This window comes from Cervus elaphus, chromosome 9 (assembly GCF_910594005.1).
Source record: "Cervus elaphus chromosome 9, mCerEla1.1, whole genome shotgun sequence".
NCBI lineage: Eukaryota > Metazoa > Chordata > Mammalia > Artiodactyla > Cervidae > Cervus > Cervus elaphus.
This window is the reverse complement of record NC_057823.1, coordinates 5450320-5467980: the sequence shown is the minus strand read 5'-3', so window position 1 is coordinate 5467980 and position 17661 is coordinate 5450320. Positions and strand designations below refer to the sequence as shown.

General features: G+C 46.9%; 1 protein-coding gene across 2 annotated transcripts in view; it reads left to right on the top strand.

The window, feature by feature from the left end:
- The window catches only part of MAML1 (mastermind like transcriptional coactivator 1), a 62457-nt gene extending 46025 nt beyond the window's left edge, over nucleotides 1–16432 (top strand). Inside the window, exons 1-5 of one of the 2 annotated variants that reach the window (XM_043910701.1) lie at nucleotides 3578–4333; nucleotides 5518–6930; nucleotides 9949–10188; nucleotides 11249–11345; nucleotides 12964–16432. In XM_043910701.1, the coding sequence (XP_043766636.1) occupies nucleotides 4310–4333; nucleotides 5518–6930; nucleotides 9949–10188; nucleotides 11249–11345; nucleotides 12964–13943 (2754 nt within the window). In that variant the 5' untranslated portion in view covers nucleotides 3578–4309 and the 3' untranslated portion in view covers nucleotides 13944–16432. Of the gene's footprint in view, nucleotides 1–3577; nucleotides 4334–5517; nucleotides 6931–9948; nucleotides 10189–11248; nucleotides 11346–12963 lie in introns of those variants that run through there. The other variant, XM_043910700.1, reaches the window with a different exon arrangement.
- Nucleotides 16433–17661: the final 1229 nt, after the last annotated feature.

The following is a 17661-nucleotide window of genomic DNA, read 5'->3' as shown; positions in this document are numbered from 1 at the left end:
AGGACTGATACCAAAGCTGAAACTCCAATACTTGGGTCACCTGATGCGAAGAACTGACTCATTAGAAAAGACCCTGACACTGGGAAAGATTGAGGGTGGGAGGAGAAGGGGATGACAGAGGATGAGATGGTTGGAGGGCATCACTGACCCAATGGGGACATGAGTTTGAGTAGGCACCAGAGTTGGTGATGGACAGGGAGGCCTGGCGTGCTGCAGTCCGTGGGGTCGCAGAGAGTCAGACCTGACTGAGCGACTGAACTGAACTGAACAAAGAAACTCAAACAGAGGCTCTGTATCAGCCTAGAGGGGTGGAATGGGGAGGGAGATGGGAGAGAAGTTCAAAAGGGAGGGGATATATGTATATCTATGGCTGAATCTGGTTGAGTTTTGACAGAAAACAGAAAAATTCTGTAAAACAATTGTCCTTTAATAAAAAATAAGAAAAAAATCCCTTCAGTATTAGCAACTCATTTTGATTCCCTTCTGACTAATTAAATGGGTATAAATTTTACTTTCCCCAAAGGAAACTTTTAAAACAATGGATGTTATGAAGGGTCCATTTTGAGATCATGATTCCTTTCCCCCCGCCTTACCCCTAGGTGGCAGCAAGAAGCAGAAAAACCTACATGAAAATAAAGCACATGTCCTTGTGTTGTAGGGGCTGTGTTAGTGTTATTTTTATAATTGAAGTATGGTTGATTTACAGTGTTGTGTTAATTACTGCTATACAGAAAGTGATTCAGTTATGTATATATATGTATATACACACTTCTTTTTTGTCTTCTTTTCTGTTTTGGTTTATCAGGATATTAAATGTAGTTCTCTGTGCTATACCGCAGGACCTTGTTTACTCATTCTGTATATAAAAACTTACCTGTGCTAACCGCAGCCTCCGATGCCCACCCTCTTCCAGCCCCCGTCCCTCTCAGCAGCCAGCAGGCTGTCCTCAGTCTGTGGTTCCGTTTCTTTTCCACAGACAGGTTCATTGGTGTCATGTTTGGCTGTTTTTGTTTAGTCTCTGCAACTGCGTGGAATGTAGCCTGCCAGGCTGCTCTGTCCATGGGGTTTCCCAGGCATGCTTACTGGTGTGGGCTGCCATTCCTCCTTCTCCAGGGGATATTAGAATCCACATATAAATGACAGCACTTGGTATTTGTCTTTCTCTTTCTGATGGACTTCGTTTAGTATGACAGTCTCAGCGATGTTGCTGCAAATGGCATTGGTTCCTTCTCTATGGCTGAGTAGTACTCCTCTGTATATATGTCCCACATCATCTTTATCCATTCACTCATCGATGGACATTTAAGTTGTTTCCAGGACTTGGCTATCGTGAATAGTGCAGCTGTGAACATAGGGGTACATGTATCTTTTTGAATTATAGTTTTGTCTGAATATATGGCCAGGAGTGGGATTGCTGGATCATATGGTAATTCTGTTTTTAATTTTTTGAGGATCCTCTATACTGTTCTCCACAGTTGCTGCACCAACTTACATTCCCACCAGCAGTGTAGGACAGCAACAGCATTTGTTATTTGTAGACTTTTAAATGATGGCCATTCTGATCATTGTGCAGTGCTACCTCATTGTAGTTTTGATTTGCATTTCTCTAATAATTAGCCATGTTGGGCATCTTTTCACGTGCCTATTGGCCATCTGTATGTCTATTTTGGAGAAATATTTATAGGTCTGCCCATTTTTTGATTGAGTTGTTTGGGTTTTTTGTTGTTGAGTTGTATGAGCTGTTTGTATATTTTAGAAATTAAGTCCTTGAGGGAGCATCATTTGCAAATATTTTCTCCCATTATATAGATTGTGTTTTCATTTTCTTATTGGTTTCCTTTGCTATGTAAAACCATGTAAGTTTCATTAGGTCCTGTTTGAGGTTTTTTGCTTTGTCTTTTGATTTATATTTCTTTTGCCTTGGGAAATCTAAGAAAACATTGGTACAATTTAGAGCAAGGAAGGTTTTGCCTATGATCTGTTCTGAGAGTTTTATGGTATCATGTCTTATGTTTAAGTCTATAAACCATTTTGAGTTTATTTTTGTGTATGGTGAGAGGGTTTGTTCTAACTTCATTGATTTACATGCAGCTATCCAATTTTCCCAAAATTACTTTCTAAAGAAACTGTCTTTTTCCCCTTGTATAGTCTTGCTTCCTTTGTTGAAGATTAATTGATCATAGGTGTATGGGTTTCTTTCTGGTCTTTCGGTTCTGTTTCATTAATCCATATGTCTGTTGTTGTGCCGGTATCACACTGTTTTGATTACTATAGCTTTGTAGTATCATCTGAAGTCTGGAAGGGTTATGCTTCCAGCTTTTTCCTCAGGATTGCTTTGACAATTCTGGGTCTTTTATGGTTCCATATGAATTTTAGGATTATTCTAGTTCTTTGAAAAATGTCATGGGTAATTTGATAGGGATTGCATTAAATCTGTAAATTGCTTTGGGTCATATGGCCATTTGAACTATGTTAATTCTTCCAGTCCAGGAGCATGGGATTACTTTACCATTCTTTCCGTCAGCTTCAATTTCCTTTTTTAGTGTTCTGTAGTTTCCAGCATGTAAGTCTTCCACAACTCCTTGGTCAGGGTTATTCCTAAGTGTTTTATTTTGGGGTTTACTTTTTAAAAGATTTTTGTTTGTTTGTTTTTTAAACATTCCTCTTCTGTAATGACTTCTTGGGGCTTCCTGGGTGGCTTAATGGTAAAGAATCTTCCTGCCAATGCAGGAGACTCAGGAGACACAGGTTTGATCCATGAGTCAGGAAGATCCCCTGGAGAAGGAAATGGCAACCCACTCCAGTGTTCTTGCCAGGAAACATTCCATGGACAGAGGAGCCTGGCAGGCTTTAAGTCCATGGGGTCACAAAGAGTCCAACACAACTGAGTGACTGAGCACATATTTTAAAAGGTGATTTGTTTGTTTTTTTTCATTCCCTTTCTGATATTTCATTGTTGGTATAAAGAAATGCAATTGATTTATGTATGTTAATCTTGTATCCTGCTACCTTGCTCAATTTATCAGTTCTAGTAGTTTTTGTGTGAAGTATTTAGGGTTTTCTGTATGTATTATCATCTGCATATAATGATAATTGTACCTTTCCTCTTCCAATCTGGATACCTCTTATTTCCTTTTCTTGCCTAATTTCTGTAGCTAGGACGTTCAGTACTGTGTTGAATAGAAGAGATGAGAGTGAGCATCCTGTCTTATTCCAGAATTAGTGGGACGGCTTTCAGCTTCTTACCATTGAATATTATACTGACTGTGAATTTGTCATAAGCTTACTGTCTTGAGATATGTGTCCTTTGTACACAGGGGCTGTGTTCTTGAGTTGGGTCTTAGGATCATGTTTTGCTTATACCGCTGACCTACAGTTCCATTTATTCAGCATTTCTAACTTTTTCTGAGCTAACTTAAGTACCCCACTATCTATTTAAAGAAGTACTTATTGTAAAGTAATTAGCCTCCAACTAATAAAAATAAATGGAAAAATAAACAAATGAAAATAAATTAAAAAATAAATAAAGAAGTACTTAGCCAGGATTTACAGAACACTGTGCAGTCAGCTTTAACAGTTAAATAACAAATCTTGAAGGAGAGGGAATGGAACATTGAAACTCAGAGATTGATAAATTATCCTCCTTATTTTCTTGCTCATTGCACGTGTGTGTCTACAGGTAGTTTCTTGCCGAGAGCTGGTGCCCTTGGCCCCCTTTGCCCCCCACTCCCACCTGGGGATCAGGTGCTTCTGCATTCAGCCTCATAGAGTGGGTGCCGGGGGTCACTGTGGTCCTTCTCTGCAGCAGAAGACAGCAGCGCAGAGTGTCCTGTGCTGTTCTCTGAAGCCTGCTTAACGATAATATTGAAAGCTGTTATTTGGAACTTTGTAAATAGCACTGTATAGATGCTTAGGGCTAGTTGGGGGTGTGGAGTTGAGAATGGGGGAGAAAGGATAAAAGATGTAACGGAAGTAAACGTAGGAGAGGAGCAGCCATGTTTAGAGGCTGAGTGTCGGGGCCTCTGTTAGGGGAGGAGCTGAGTCCTGGCAGCTGAAAACAGAGCTGGGGAAGTACGGAAAGGTCACACCACGTCTCTTCCCCAGCTGCACTGCCCTGTTCTCTCTGGGAAACGCCTGTCCTTGAGCTCTCAGGGCGCTTATCGCTCTACTGCTTGCATAGAGTGTTTATCTTATTCTGTGGCCATGTCCTAGCAGATTGGAAGCCCATGGGACCACCTCATTTGTCTTGATAGCCCCACAGCACTTGTGCCTGACGCATGGTAGACTCTTAATAAGGTTAGCTGAACAAATGCAGTTGAGGAGAACAAGGGAGGTAAGTAACAGTGCCAGGCAGATGTGACTGTATTGGAATTAACAGTCTTAGTCAGAAGTGGTAGGGTCTGTGAGGGCTGGTGACTGGGTTCAGTGGGTGGAAGGCGCTCAGGGTTGGTGGGGAGGAGAGTGGGACAAAAGGCAGAGGATCTGTGAGGCGCATGAGGAAGCAGCCTGGCCTGGAGAGAAGGGTGGAGCCGGCAGGGCACCTGGAAAGACTCGGGAGGGCGTGAAAGCACTGTGCACTGAGACGAGGCCTGGAGCATGTGGTCAGCCCCCGACAAGGTCCCACCTGCACTGGCCAGTCTCCTTCAGCCAAGAGCAGCAGAAATCCAAGTTAAACCATCTTAAACGTAAGGCGGAATTCATTGGTTCCCATAAGTGAAAAGTCCAGGGGGATGGCTGGTCTTAGGCATAACCTAGATACCGGAACTCAAATGATGTTCTCAGGAGTGTGTGTGTGTGTGTGTGTGTGTGTGTGTGTGTGTGTGTGTGTGTGTGTTCTGTGGCTCTTTCTTATCAGCTCCACTATCAGGCGCAACCTTCAAATGATGTTCTCAGGAGTGTGTGTGTGTGTGTGTGTGTGTGTGTGTGTGTGTGTGTGTGTGTGTGTGTTCTGTGGCTCTTTCTTATCATGTGTGTGTGTGTGTGTGTGTGTGTGTGTGTGTGTGTTCTGTGGCTCTTTCTTATCAGCTCCACTATCAGGCGCAACCTTCAAATGATGTTCTCAGGAGTGTGTGTGTGTGTGTGTGTCCTGTGATGTTCTCAGGAATGTGTGTGTGTGTGTGTGTGTGTGTGTGTGTGTGTGTTCTGTGGCTCTTTCTTATCAGCTCCACTATCAGGCGCAACCTTAGATTAGATGACTCTGCGCCGCTTCAGGCTTGTGTCCTACAAAAAGAGCTGCATATGTCCAGGGATTGACTCACTGACTGCAGCTGGGTTGCTTAGCCACAGCTGAGTTAGTCCTGATTCAAGCAAGGCCACAGGAAAGGAGAAGGGGAAGACAGCTCTGGAGGGGAAATGGGTGTGTGTTCCCAGAAGTGGAGAGTGTAAACTAGGCGAGCAGAACCAGCAGGAGAGTGCTCCAGGGGGTACAGACCACCGTGGTTTAAGTCACCATCAGAAGTAGAGGGGTTCACATACGTGGTGCTGTATACATGAGTCACTCTTTTTCATGTTTTTCAGCATCTCCATGATACGGTAAAGAGGAATCTCGACAATGCCACATCCCCTCAAAATGGTGATCAGCAGAATGGCTACGGAGATTTCTTTCCTGGGCACAAGAAGACGCGCCGAGAGGCCTCTCTGGGAGCCGCCGTCTCTTCCAACGGCCTGCCCCCGGCTTCCCCGCTCGGCCAGCCCGACAAGCCTGGCCCTGAAGCCCTGCAGGCCACTGGGAAGCACGCACTGGGGCTGGACTCCATCAGTAAGAAGTGTCTGGCAGACTCGAGCCTCCACTTGAATGGAGGCAGCAACACTAGTGAGTCATTTCCCCTGAGCCTGAATAAAGAACTGAAACAGGAGCCCATGGATGACCTGCCTTGCATGATCTCAGGGGCCGGAGGCTCCATCTCTCAAGGCAACCTCATGCCTGACCTCAACCTCAATGAGCAGGAGTGGAAGGAGCTCATTGAGGAGCTGAACAGGTCAGTGCCTGATGAAGACATGAAGGATCTGTTCAATGAGGACTTTGAAGAGAAGAAGGACCCAGAGTCTTCTGGTTCTGCCACACAGACCCCCTTGGCACAGGACATTAATATTAAGACAGAATTCTCTCCAGCGGCCTTTGAACAGGAACAGTTAGGCTCTCCACAAGTGAGGGCTGGGTCTGCAGGACAGACCTTTATGGGGCCTTCATCTGGCCCTGTGACCACAGATTCACCCAGCCTCGGGGGCTCCCAGCCCCTCTTCCACACCGCTGGTCAGCCTGGGGTGGACAGTCCCAGTCCCAGCCTGATGCCGGCATCAGCCCAGGCCCAGAATGCACAAAGAGCCCTCTCCAGTGTGGTGCTGCCTAGCCAGGGCCCAGGCGGAGGCTCAGAGCTGTCCTCTGCCCACCAACTCCAGCAGATTGCTGCCAAGCAGAAGCGTGAGCAGATGCTCCAGAACCCGCAGCAGGCTGCCCCAGCACCTGCTCCAGGCCAGATGTCTACGTGGCAGCAGACAGGCCCCGCCCACAGTCCCTTAAACGCCCCTTATCCCATGGAAAAGCCGGCCAGCCCTCCTGGTTACAAGCAAGACTTCACCACCTCCAAACTGCTCATGATGCCCAGTGTCAACAAGAGCTCCCCTCGACCTGGAGGCCCCTACCTCCAGCCCAGCCATGTGAGCCTGCTGAGCCACCAGCCGCCAAGTAACTTGAATCAGAACCCTGTGGCTAGCCAAGGCTCGGTGCTGGACTATGGCAACACCAAGCCCCTTTCTCACTACAAAGCAGACTGTGGACAAGGCGGCCCTGGGGCTGGCCAGAACAAGCCAGCCCTGATGGCTTATCTTCCCCAGCAGCTGCCTCATCTTAGCAGTGAGCAGAGCTCCTTATTTCTGATAAAACCAAAGCCAGGAAATATGCCCTTCCGATCACTGGTTGCACCTAGCCAGGTGAGCATGGGTCTTTGCTCCAATACTCTGCATTCACACCTACCCACCGAGTGGCTTTTCAGGCCCCAGATAGCTGGGGAACAAAGGGAGGAAGTGAGCGGCTGCTTTTTGACCTTCAACGCCCTTGGGAATGAAACTCGATCAAGCAAACCGGGATTGATTCTCAATAATAAAATAGGATAGAATCCCTTGCACTTGGTCTAGTGTTTTTCATGCCATACAACTTAAATCATTTGTGGCAATGTTTTGAAGGTAAAGATCACATTTAATGTCCTTAGAGGCTCTGCTTTTTTTCTTTTTTGAACAAACTTTCAGATACATGTGTTCAAAATGCCATAAGTTTTAGTAAGCTTATAGCATTTAGGTGAATGCTGCTTCCTAACAGGTCTAAACTCCATGGTTATTTACTTAAGGCTGTCAAGCCTGGCAGAATCACTTGGCTCTGAAGGGTGGAGAATGTTGAGTACCATTTTATCATGATCATTGTTTGCATTTCTACTCACATTCACGTTCTAAAATGTCTACCCCCCCACCCCCAGAAGAGTAAACAAACAGTATTCCCAGACTTCCTCAGAGCTGGCACTTGCCTTTTCTTTATTGCAGTATGTCCTGGACTGTCCTCCACATCTTCCACATAGATGGACCCACTGACACTTAGCTGATAGTGGTGTGACTTTATAACAGTTGTATGGCAGTTGTTTTGTCATGGTGCCGTGAGGTATCTCCTTCCTTTCACTACTGTAAGTAAAAGGCTGCAGTGAATGTACCTTTGTGTATTTGTAACACACTAACATTTTAAACTCAGCAGTGGCCACAGGACTGGAAAACGTCAGTCTTCACCCCAATCCCAAAGAAAGGCAATGCCAAAGAATGTTCAAACTACTGTACAATTGCACTCACCTCACACAGTAGCAAAGTAATGCTAAAAATTCTCCAAGGCGGGCTTCAACAGTACGTGAACCAAGAACTTCCAGATGTTCAAGCTGGGTTTACAGAAGGCAGAGGAACCAGAGATCAAATTGCCAACATCCATGAATCATCAAAAAAGCAAGAGTTCCAGAAAAACATCTCCTTCTGCTTTATTGACTATGCCAAAGCCTTTGACTGTGTGGATCACAACAAACTGTGGGAAATTCTTCAAGAGATAGGAATACCAGACCACCTTATCTGCTTCCTGAGAAATCTTTATGCAGGTCAAGAAGCAACAGTTAGAACTGGACATGGAACAACAGAGTGGTTCCAAATTGGGAAAGGAGTACGTCAAGGCGGTATATTGTCACCCTGCTTATTTAATTTATATGCAGAGTATATCATGAGAAATGCCAGGCTAGATGAAGCACAAGCTGGAATCTAGATTGCTGGGAAAAATATCAATAACCTCAGATATGCAGATGACACAAACTTTATCGCAGAAAGTGAAGAACTAAAGAGCCTCTTGATGAGAGTGAAAAAGTTGGCTTAAAACTCAACATTCAGAAAACTAAGGTCATCGCATCTCGTCCCATCACTTCGTGGCAAATAGATGAGGAAACGAAACAGTGACAGACTTTTTTGGGGGATCCACAATCACTGCAGGTGGTGACTGCAGCCATGAAATTAAAAGACACTTGCTCCTTGGAAGAAAAGTATGACCAACCTAGACAGCATATCAAAAAGCAGAGACATTACTTTGCCAACAAAGGTCTGCCCAGTCAAAGCTATGGTTTTTCCATTAGTCATGTATGGATGTGAGAGTTGAACTATAAAGAAAGCTGAGCACTGAAGAATTGATTCTTTTGAACTGTGATGTTGGAGAACACTCTGAGAGTCCCTTGGACTCAAGGAGATCCAACCAGTCCATCCTAAAGGAAATCAGTCCTGAATATTCATTGGAAGAACTGATGCTGACGCTGTAATTCCAGTACTTTGGCCACCTGATGTGAAGAACTGATTCATTGGAAAAGGCCCTGATGCTCGGAAAGATTGAGGGTGGGAGGAGAAGGGGACGACAGAGGATGAGATGGTTGGATGGCATCACTGACTCAATGGACATGAGTTTGAGCAAGCTTTGGGAGTTGGTGATGGACAGGGAAACCTGGTGTGCTGCAGTCCGTGGGGTTTCAGAGTCAGAAACAAGTGAGCGACTGAACTGAATATTTTAAAAATAGAAAAACTCAATGCTAGTAATAGCTGAGGAAATTGACATGTTGCAGATAGTAGTAACGATGTGTAAATGGGCACAGTGCTTTCAGAAAGTAATTTGACATTATATAGTTTTCATAAGCCATAAAAATGTTTGTAAACGTTGACACATTATACCCCTGCAAGAAATAATACAAAAAAAAGAAAAATGCTATATACAAGACATTCATTGTATGATTATTCCTAATAACCAAAAAGTGAAAGCAGTCTAAGCATCTCTCAGTAGAAGAATGTATGTGTGTATGTTCATCCTTCTACTTACTTCAGCCACTATATTGCCACATGGACAGAGGAGCCTGGTGGGCTACAGTCTATGGAACTGCAAGAGTTGGACACAACTCAGTGACTAAGCAACAACAAATCTGACAGAAGCCAGACAGTCTGTTCCCAGAAAATGCTGTACATAGGTGGACAAACCATGTAATTTCTGTTGGTTCAGGGACAGCCCTGCCACCAGGGGCCCACGGTTTGCACACTCAGAGCGTAGCCTCTCCATGAGCCAGGGTCCCTCATTAATCCTTCCCTGGGGGCCTGTCTGGGCCCATGCATTCCAGTAAGGGAGCATTTACGAGCCACAGTTGCTTTTGGAATATGCAAGTTTAAGCCGCTGGTGAATGTAGGAAACAAGGCTAACACTCAGCCACTCACTGCTCGTCGCCGTGCCCGGACACTCAGGTGTTGGGGCTGTTGCTCTGGAGTCACGTGCCAAAAAAGCAGAGGCTTCGGAAGAGAACCTGGAGCCAGGCTTTCACTCAGCAGAGCTCGTCCGCTCTGATCAGGGCTTATAGTCCTCACTGTGTCCCACCTGACTTGAGACCCCCTTGTCTCTGTTGACAGGACCAGAACCCTCCCAGTGTCCCTGTTCCAACCCAGGCTGCCAGCGTGGGGACTCAGCCACCTGCCGTCTCCGTGGCCAGCACTCACAGTAGCACCTCCTATCTCAGTAGCCAGCAGCAGGCAGCTGTAATGAAGCAGCATCAGTTGCTTTTGGACCAACAGAAACAGAGGGAGCAACAACAGAAGCATTTGCAGCAACAGCAGTTTTTGCAGAGGCAACAGCACCTTCTGGCAGAACAGGTAAAGAGAAAGGCGGGAGAAACCCACCCGCACCCCTTCCCGTGTCTGCCTGCCTCCCAGGTCACCGCAGCGGCTGCGGGCTCCAGTGTATATGTATGTGGGTTTGTGATTGTCTGGTTTGAGAGTACTCTGGGGAACAGGAGTGTGGTCTTTCTCAGACAGTGGTAGCCTGGGTCAGAGCAGCTTTATGTCACTTAGTGGGGATTAATGAAGGTGGAATCTAAATGTATTAGAACCATTTTTCCAGCAGGTACCAAAGCACTGAGCTCACTGATCCATCAATTTTCTGTGAGATCCAGCTTTGCTGTAGAGTTTGCTGTAAGGCAGAACAAAGTAGGGAAATGAAGACATCCCAGAGGTCCTGGGATTCAAGAATTAGGACTGACAACCCCCTCCTAGTTCTGCAGTTTGTTTGCCCCCTTGGTCACCAGATTGTACTCTGCAGATTCCAAGGTTACAGGAATTCTCAGGACTTTAAATAACAATCCTTAAGACAGAAGAGAACTAGTTACCCAGAGGATAAAGTTAAATAAGGATGACTTTAAAACCCACATTACTGCCTCAGTTTCACTGTGTATTAAATAACAGCTTTGGGGGGGATAAAATTCACATGACATACAATTCACCCATTTAAAGTATACAGTTCAAATGGTTTTCAGTGAGTTATGCACCATCACCATAACCAGTTTTAGAACAATACCTAAAAGAAACCCTGTACCCATTAAAAGTTCTTCCTTCATCTTCCTGAGCCTAGGCAACCACGGATCTACTTTTTATCCCTATTGATTTGCCTGTGTGAGGCATTTCATATGAATGCATTCGGGATTCAGCCGTATCGTCGCATGCATCAGAACTTCATTCCTTTCTGCGGCTCCTTCGATGTGCCCCATCACTCCGTGTCATACTGTACATACTGTACATATTAAGAATCCCCCAAATGAGATTATGAATGTTATCTCCACAGGAGTCCCTCTGAGTAACAAACTTGGACAGTTTACTCTGATTGCTGTGTTTTTGTTTTATGTGGGTCTTTTTCTCTGTTGATCTTGGCATTTTTTAGGAGAAGCAGCAGTTTCAGCGCCATCTGACCCGCCCACCACCCCAATATCAAGACCCAACACAGAGCACCTTCCCACAACAAGTTGGACAGTTCACAGGTGAGGAGTGTTTGAGACGATGGTGTGGGGCAGGGGAAGGCAGGCGCTGAGCAGATGTTCCCTCATGCTGACTTTCTGCTGTCTGCTCAGCTTTCCATTATAGGTGCTAAATGGATGTGTGTGCTCCGTCGCTTCAGTCTGCGTGAGGAGCCTTGCTCTCTGGTTGCCCTGTAGGTCAGCCAGAGAAGAAAGACAGAAGCATGCTGCTTTGGCTAAGTGCTTTGGCTGGGTCCCTGGCTGTATAGTCGTTTAAGGCAAAATTATTTTTAGTTGAAAGTTATCTTATCCATAGGAAGTGGCTTCTGTAATTCTTAAGAAAGTTCTTTGCTTCTCCTGTTAATGTGTCTGTTTAAAAAATGACCCTGTCCTATTTTCCAGATAAGGAGAGACTTAATGCTCCTGTGACCTTTTGCTGCTTTTCTTCTTTCCGTCTACTCATGTTGGTATCAGCAGCAGCCAGTTGATCTGGTGGGGGCAGGAAGCATTCTGAGGTTTCAGCTGTCGTGTCTCAGATATGTGAGCGAACCTGACCAGCATTGCTCGGGCTGTTGCTCTAGAAATGCAGAGAGCGCTCAGTTTATAGATGCAGAAAAGTCTAGGCCATTCCTAGCTCTTGGAATATCTTTAAAACCTGCACTTTCCTTGGTCAGTGATTCTTGCTATAACATGTCCCAGTGAAGTTGACCACAGCTGTGCATTCCAGAGGAGACTGAGTGGAGTGGGATTTCATGTTATGCTAACAGGGACCAGGGGATTGTAGTCTGTGGGCTGCTCAGAGGCTGAACCTTGGCCAGCTTTCCTGCCTTAGTCCCATTTAATGTTGTTGTGTGTAATCAGTGGGAAAGAAGTGGATTATTTCAGCATTTCTCTCTTTTTCAACTCAGTTTTTAGTTAGGTGCTAAGGGAAAGCAGAAGAGGAGAAACAAAGTGTACTCGGTCATGGCCAGCTGCTGGACAACCCCTCTCCTGCACACACAGAAACACCTCAGTGCTGCCACCGTGCACCGGAGGCTTTAGACAGAGCCCCACGTAGCAGGTTCCCCGAGGACAGGGCCTCTGTCTCCCCAGCACGGCCTCCGCCACAGAGCGGATGCTCAGCACACGTCTTCTGATTGCCTCCCTCCCCACCCCGCAGTACCGCATTGTGTGGGCCTCATCCGAGTGATCCTGTCAGTCCCTGGCCAGCTTGGTCTAAGCCAATCACAGTCCAGTTACCCTGCGGCTCTACAACCCTGTCTCTTCATATGGGGGCTGCAGCTCCTCTGAATCTGGCCAGGACCATCTCTTCCTTTTATCCCAGACACTCTCCCCACGTCTTAGCCACAGAGTTTGCCCCTTCCTCTGTGCCTTTTTTTTTTTTTTTTTAATTTTAATATACCTGTCTTAATCTCCTTATTGCTCCAGACGGGCCTCCATTCCACCCTGTGGGGAACCTGTGGCCCCCAGGGCTCTCTTCATTAAGGTTCCACTGATCGTGAGGTATCTGGTGAGGTATCAGAGCACTGACTTTGCCTTTCATGCCTGTAGGATAGCAGTTGCTGCTTGGTTCTTAGATGTATCTCCATAGTGGTGATGAAGAAATGCTGGCTTGGCTGACAGAATTTCCTCTGTCTTCTAGGGTCCTCTTCTGCCATGCCTGGCGTGAACAACTTGGGTCCATCTAACTCCAGCTGTCCTCGAGTGTTCCCTCAGGCTGGAAATCTGATGCCGATGGGCCCTGGACACACTTCGGTTTCTTCTCTCCCCTCAAACTCAGGCCAGCAGGACCGGAGTGTGGCTCAGTTCACTGGCTCCCAAAGCATGCCACAGAGCAGCCTCTATGGCATGACTTCCGGCATAACCCAGATAGTTGCCCAGCCTCCACCACAGGCCACCAACGGACATGCCCACATTCCACGGCAGACCAGCGTGGGCCAGAACACCTCGGTTTCAGCTGCCTATGGACAGAACTCTCTGGGGAGCTCTGGTCTCTCCCAGCAGCACAGTAAGGGGACTCTGAACTCGGGTTTAACTAAGCCACAGGTCCCAAGGGTATCAGCAGCCATGGGAAGCCAGAATTCCACATGGCAACATCAGGGAATGCCAAGCCTGAGCGGCCAGCCCCCAGGAAACAGCACCGTAAGCCCGTTCACTGCGGCTTCCAGTTTCCACCTGCAGCAGGCCCACCTGAAAATGTCCAGCCCGCAGTTCTCGCAGGCGATGCCCAGCAGGCCCATGGCCCCCATGAGCTCAGCAGCTGTGGCAGGGCCCATGCTACCCGCTGGGAACGCACAGCAGAGGACCAGTGGCCCTGCCCCGGCACCTCCCCAGGGAGCCCCGCAGCCGGGCTTGTCAGGCCTGAGCCCGGCGGGGCCTGAGCTGGGGGCCTTCAGCCAGAGCCCTGCCCCAGCCATGGGCGGCCGGGCAGGCCTGCACTGTGCTCAGGCCTACCCCGTGCGGACCACAGGCCAGGAGCTGCCCTTCGCCTACAGCGGGCAGCCGGGCAGCGGCGGGCTGGCCAGCATGGCTGGGGACGCCGACCTGATCGACTCCCTGCTGAAGAACAGGACTTCCGAGGAGTGGATGAACGATCTGGACGACCTCCTCGGGCCTCAGTAGCAGGAGGATTTGTGGTGTTTTCAGTGTTCATACAGCCTATATTTTTGTTCTCAGATTCAAGAAAGAGTAACTACTTTGGACCAAAAGCCCGCAGCCCAGGGAGCTGGGCAGAGCTGGAGCCACGGAGCTGAGGCCTGGTCCTCCCGGAGCCCGCGGGGCCCACAGCTCCCAGCCAGCAGTTGGTATGTTGGGCTGGCCCCACCCCATCTGCTGGTGTCACTGTCTGGGGTTGGAACAGCAGGACAGGGTTCTACAGGTGGTTTTTTATCCAGAAGACCAAAAAACCAAAAGTAAAACCCCACGATGCCAGGTTTATAAAAATCTGTGCTATCATTTTGATCTAATCCAAGATTTCTCCACTTGGCCCAGTGTTGGGACAGATTTTTGTTGAAACTTTATAGCGGAACTATTTGCAATTTGTAGCATAGAAAAGATTTTTTAAAGGTTTTAAGGTTTTAAAACAGATTAGGGTAGGTGGTTAAAATCCATAAGTGGCATTGGAAACTTAGGGTTTCCTTTTGATTAAGAGCCTTTTTTATTCCTGCTCTTTGTCAGCTTTCAGGACAGAGGGAGGCTCACTGAAAAATTGCATGTGCCAAAAAGGAACAGGATGCCGTGAGGAGCAGAGCTAGTGGCAGAGATGTGGTCGTTACAGCAGCCCCGCCTTCTCCCAGAATGCTGTTCTTCCAGCTTGGCATTTAGGAGGACCTGGGCTGAGGAATCCTTCCTCCCGTGTTTTCAGAGCAGGACCCCAGGCTAAAGGCTGAAATGCAAACTGGAGTTCCTGTGTCTCTTCTGTTGTGACTTCCCACCTTTTGCATTTCCTCTGGAGACGCGTATTTAGTGTGTTAGGAAGGTGATCATTGTTGAGTTGTGCACAGATGTCTTTTCCTTCACCCTATCTTCATATCCCATAACCGTTCTTTCTGCCTCCTGTTCTTTATTTCTCCAGCCCAAGTGGAAAACCTCATTATGGCACTAATTTACTAGATTGGAGAGGAAAAGAGTCATTCGAATTCCCCAGGGAACCCTAGCATTGTAAGGAGGTGGGTATCCCCTCCCCAGAAAACAGAAGTTCGGGGGAAGGAGAAACAAGGACACAGGCCAGAGGAAGGGGTCCCACTCCATTCTACTGCTGCTGCCACTGCCTCTTCAGATGACTTGCACTTTTTAGAGAGAATTGCTTTGTAACACTAATACATCCTTTCTCAAAATTCAAGTGAATTTCTCTTTTAAGGTCTATGACTGTTTAGGTCTTGACTAAGCTAAGAGTCCACGTAGTATTACCTGTGGGCTGTTCGTGGAGAGTGAAGACGGAGAGAGCACTTCAATACAGCAAAAGCAAAATGGTAAAGTAAGCATAGGGTGAAACTCTTTCAAATGGAATATTGGAGGGAAAATAGTACACTGAAAAGAGTGGCTTATATGCAGAATGATCTCTGGCGAAATCACAACCCCATTTTTATTTCCCTGGAGTTTCAAAATGGGTAATTCAAGGAGTATCATATGTAAAGAATTGAGCCAAGAAAAATGCTCACACAACCAGCTTGAGTGGCGTTGAGGGGATGAAGGGTTGTGCACACATTGGTCGTTACTTTGCACCAGCAGTGCCTTTCATGGGGGTGCGTGGACCCTCAGGTCTTCTCTAGTAGCCATTTGCCACCATGAGTGGCGTTAGGGCCATTTCCCTTTATCGCCCTCCCGGCCTTCCCCAGAGGCTGAATATAGCTCAGAGAAAGGGATGAATCATAAAGCCAGTGAAGACGCCGCCCTCCGAGTGAGTTCCCCGGTCTGAAGGGGAAGAGGGTAACTTCAGTGGGTTTTTTTTTTTTTTACCAAAAACAGCGGGCTGGAGGCTGGTGGTGGGTGCCTGCTCCTCTCCCGGTCTCCCTCTGGCTGCCACTCGCCTCTGTCCTCGGCACTCACACCTCTGCCCGCCTTGTGGGGAGGGCTGCCCCTGCCTCAGTCCTGGGGCCACCTAGACAGACAGCAGGCCTCTCTCCTGCTGCAGTGTCAGAGCAATAATGTGATGCTTGGGGTCCCCCGGGAGCTGCCAGTGGCTTTATTTATGAATCTGGTTTTTGGGTAGTCAGGGAAGGAGACAACTCCACTTCAGTGCAAACCCCATCTTCCAGGAGCCATGACTCAAAAGAAAAGGGTGCTCGGACTTTTGTTATACACACTTGCTTTGTGTAAATAAATGTTTACAATTTTATATTAAAGATGGAGTAAGTGTTAGAGCTTCTGACTGTATATTTTTTACTTTTATAGATTTTAAAACTATGATCCTTTATATATGTGTTTGGGGGGCTATAAGTTTTATGGCAAACAGTTGGTATTGTTAACTTTTTACTGTCATCAAAGTACATAAAAATTCTATTAATTCCCTTATTCTTTTACTTCCTTAACTCTGGTATACACCAAAAAGAAATCTTTACTTTCCTGTTTTATCACTATAAAATAATAAAAGTATTTTGCTAGTATGGAAACTGCCCATGTGCTTTACTTCACATGGCCGTGCCAGCAAGGTAGGCGGTGGGCCGTGCACAGCCGCTTGGTTCGGCAGTCTTGTGATTTAGCTGCTTGCTTAACGGACATTGGTGGTGGGGGTGTTTGGTTTGGTTTCCCTCAGAGTGACTTTTACTTCTTGATGATAGATAGAAAATTAGCACTGACATCACCCAGGGCCGCCGGTCTCTCCCCTGTGGCTCATCCATGTCCTATGTCTAATGAGAGGAAACCAGATAACTCAAGGACACTTTAGGTCCTTAGCAGTTCAGATGTTTTACTTAAAACCCCGAGGTTTACTGTCAGTGCAGTTCTCTGGGTCTTGTTTAGCTTCGCTTTTTACTGTGGGGATGCGTGTGCTCTGGCACGTTCACCCCTCACTCCTGTTGGTGCCACACTGTGAAGGGCCTCAAACGGAGACACGCCAGGAGCCTGGAACGTGCGTCTCGTCAGTGACCTCCCACTCAGCCACAGGCTGGAAGAGGGTCAGGCCTGGAGAGGCTGAAGCGCTCAGAAGAGCCGGAGAGAGCAGCCTTCAGGGAGGAAGCCTGTCCTGTGATGGAATTAAAAGGCTTGGTTACTCTGATGAAGCCATGTATATAGGGCACAGGGAAGGGAAGAATATAAGACCCATAAAGTCTTGGCTGAGAATGCACAGGACGTGCGTGGGGGCAGGGGGTTCACTCTCTTTAGTGGTCGGAGAAGTCCAAAATAGAATCAAAGTGAGGTGATTGTGCTGGTCAGATCAACAAAGGTAAGTGAAAGTGCTCACTGCAGCATGATGAGGTGGGCTGGTGTACAGCTCTTTCTGTGGGAAGAAATTTTGAAAAAGGTAGTAAGCTCCTTTAAAGTGCTCATGCCATCTGTCCACCCCAGCAGTTCCAACCCTGAGAAGTCATCCTTGAACATAAGTCCAGGTGCAGAAAAAGGTGATAACAGTGGTGTTCCTGGTAGTGTTGTTTGTAACCGCAGAAAACTAGGAGAATCTGACAAAGATTACTTAGGAAGTTGCCATACTTCCACTTGATGAGATACAATATATGTATTTATTTATTAGTTATTTTAAATATTCAGAAGGTTTTTAAAAAATTTTAATTGGAGGATAACTGGTTTACAGTGTTGGTTTCTGCTGTAAAACAGCGTGAATGAGCTATGCTGCTGCCGCTGTTTAGACACTGAGTTGCGTCTGACTCTTTGCAACCCATGGACT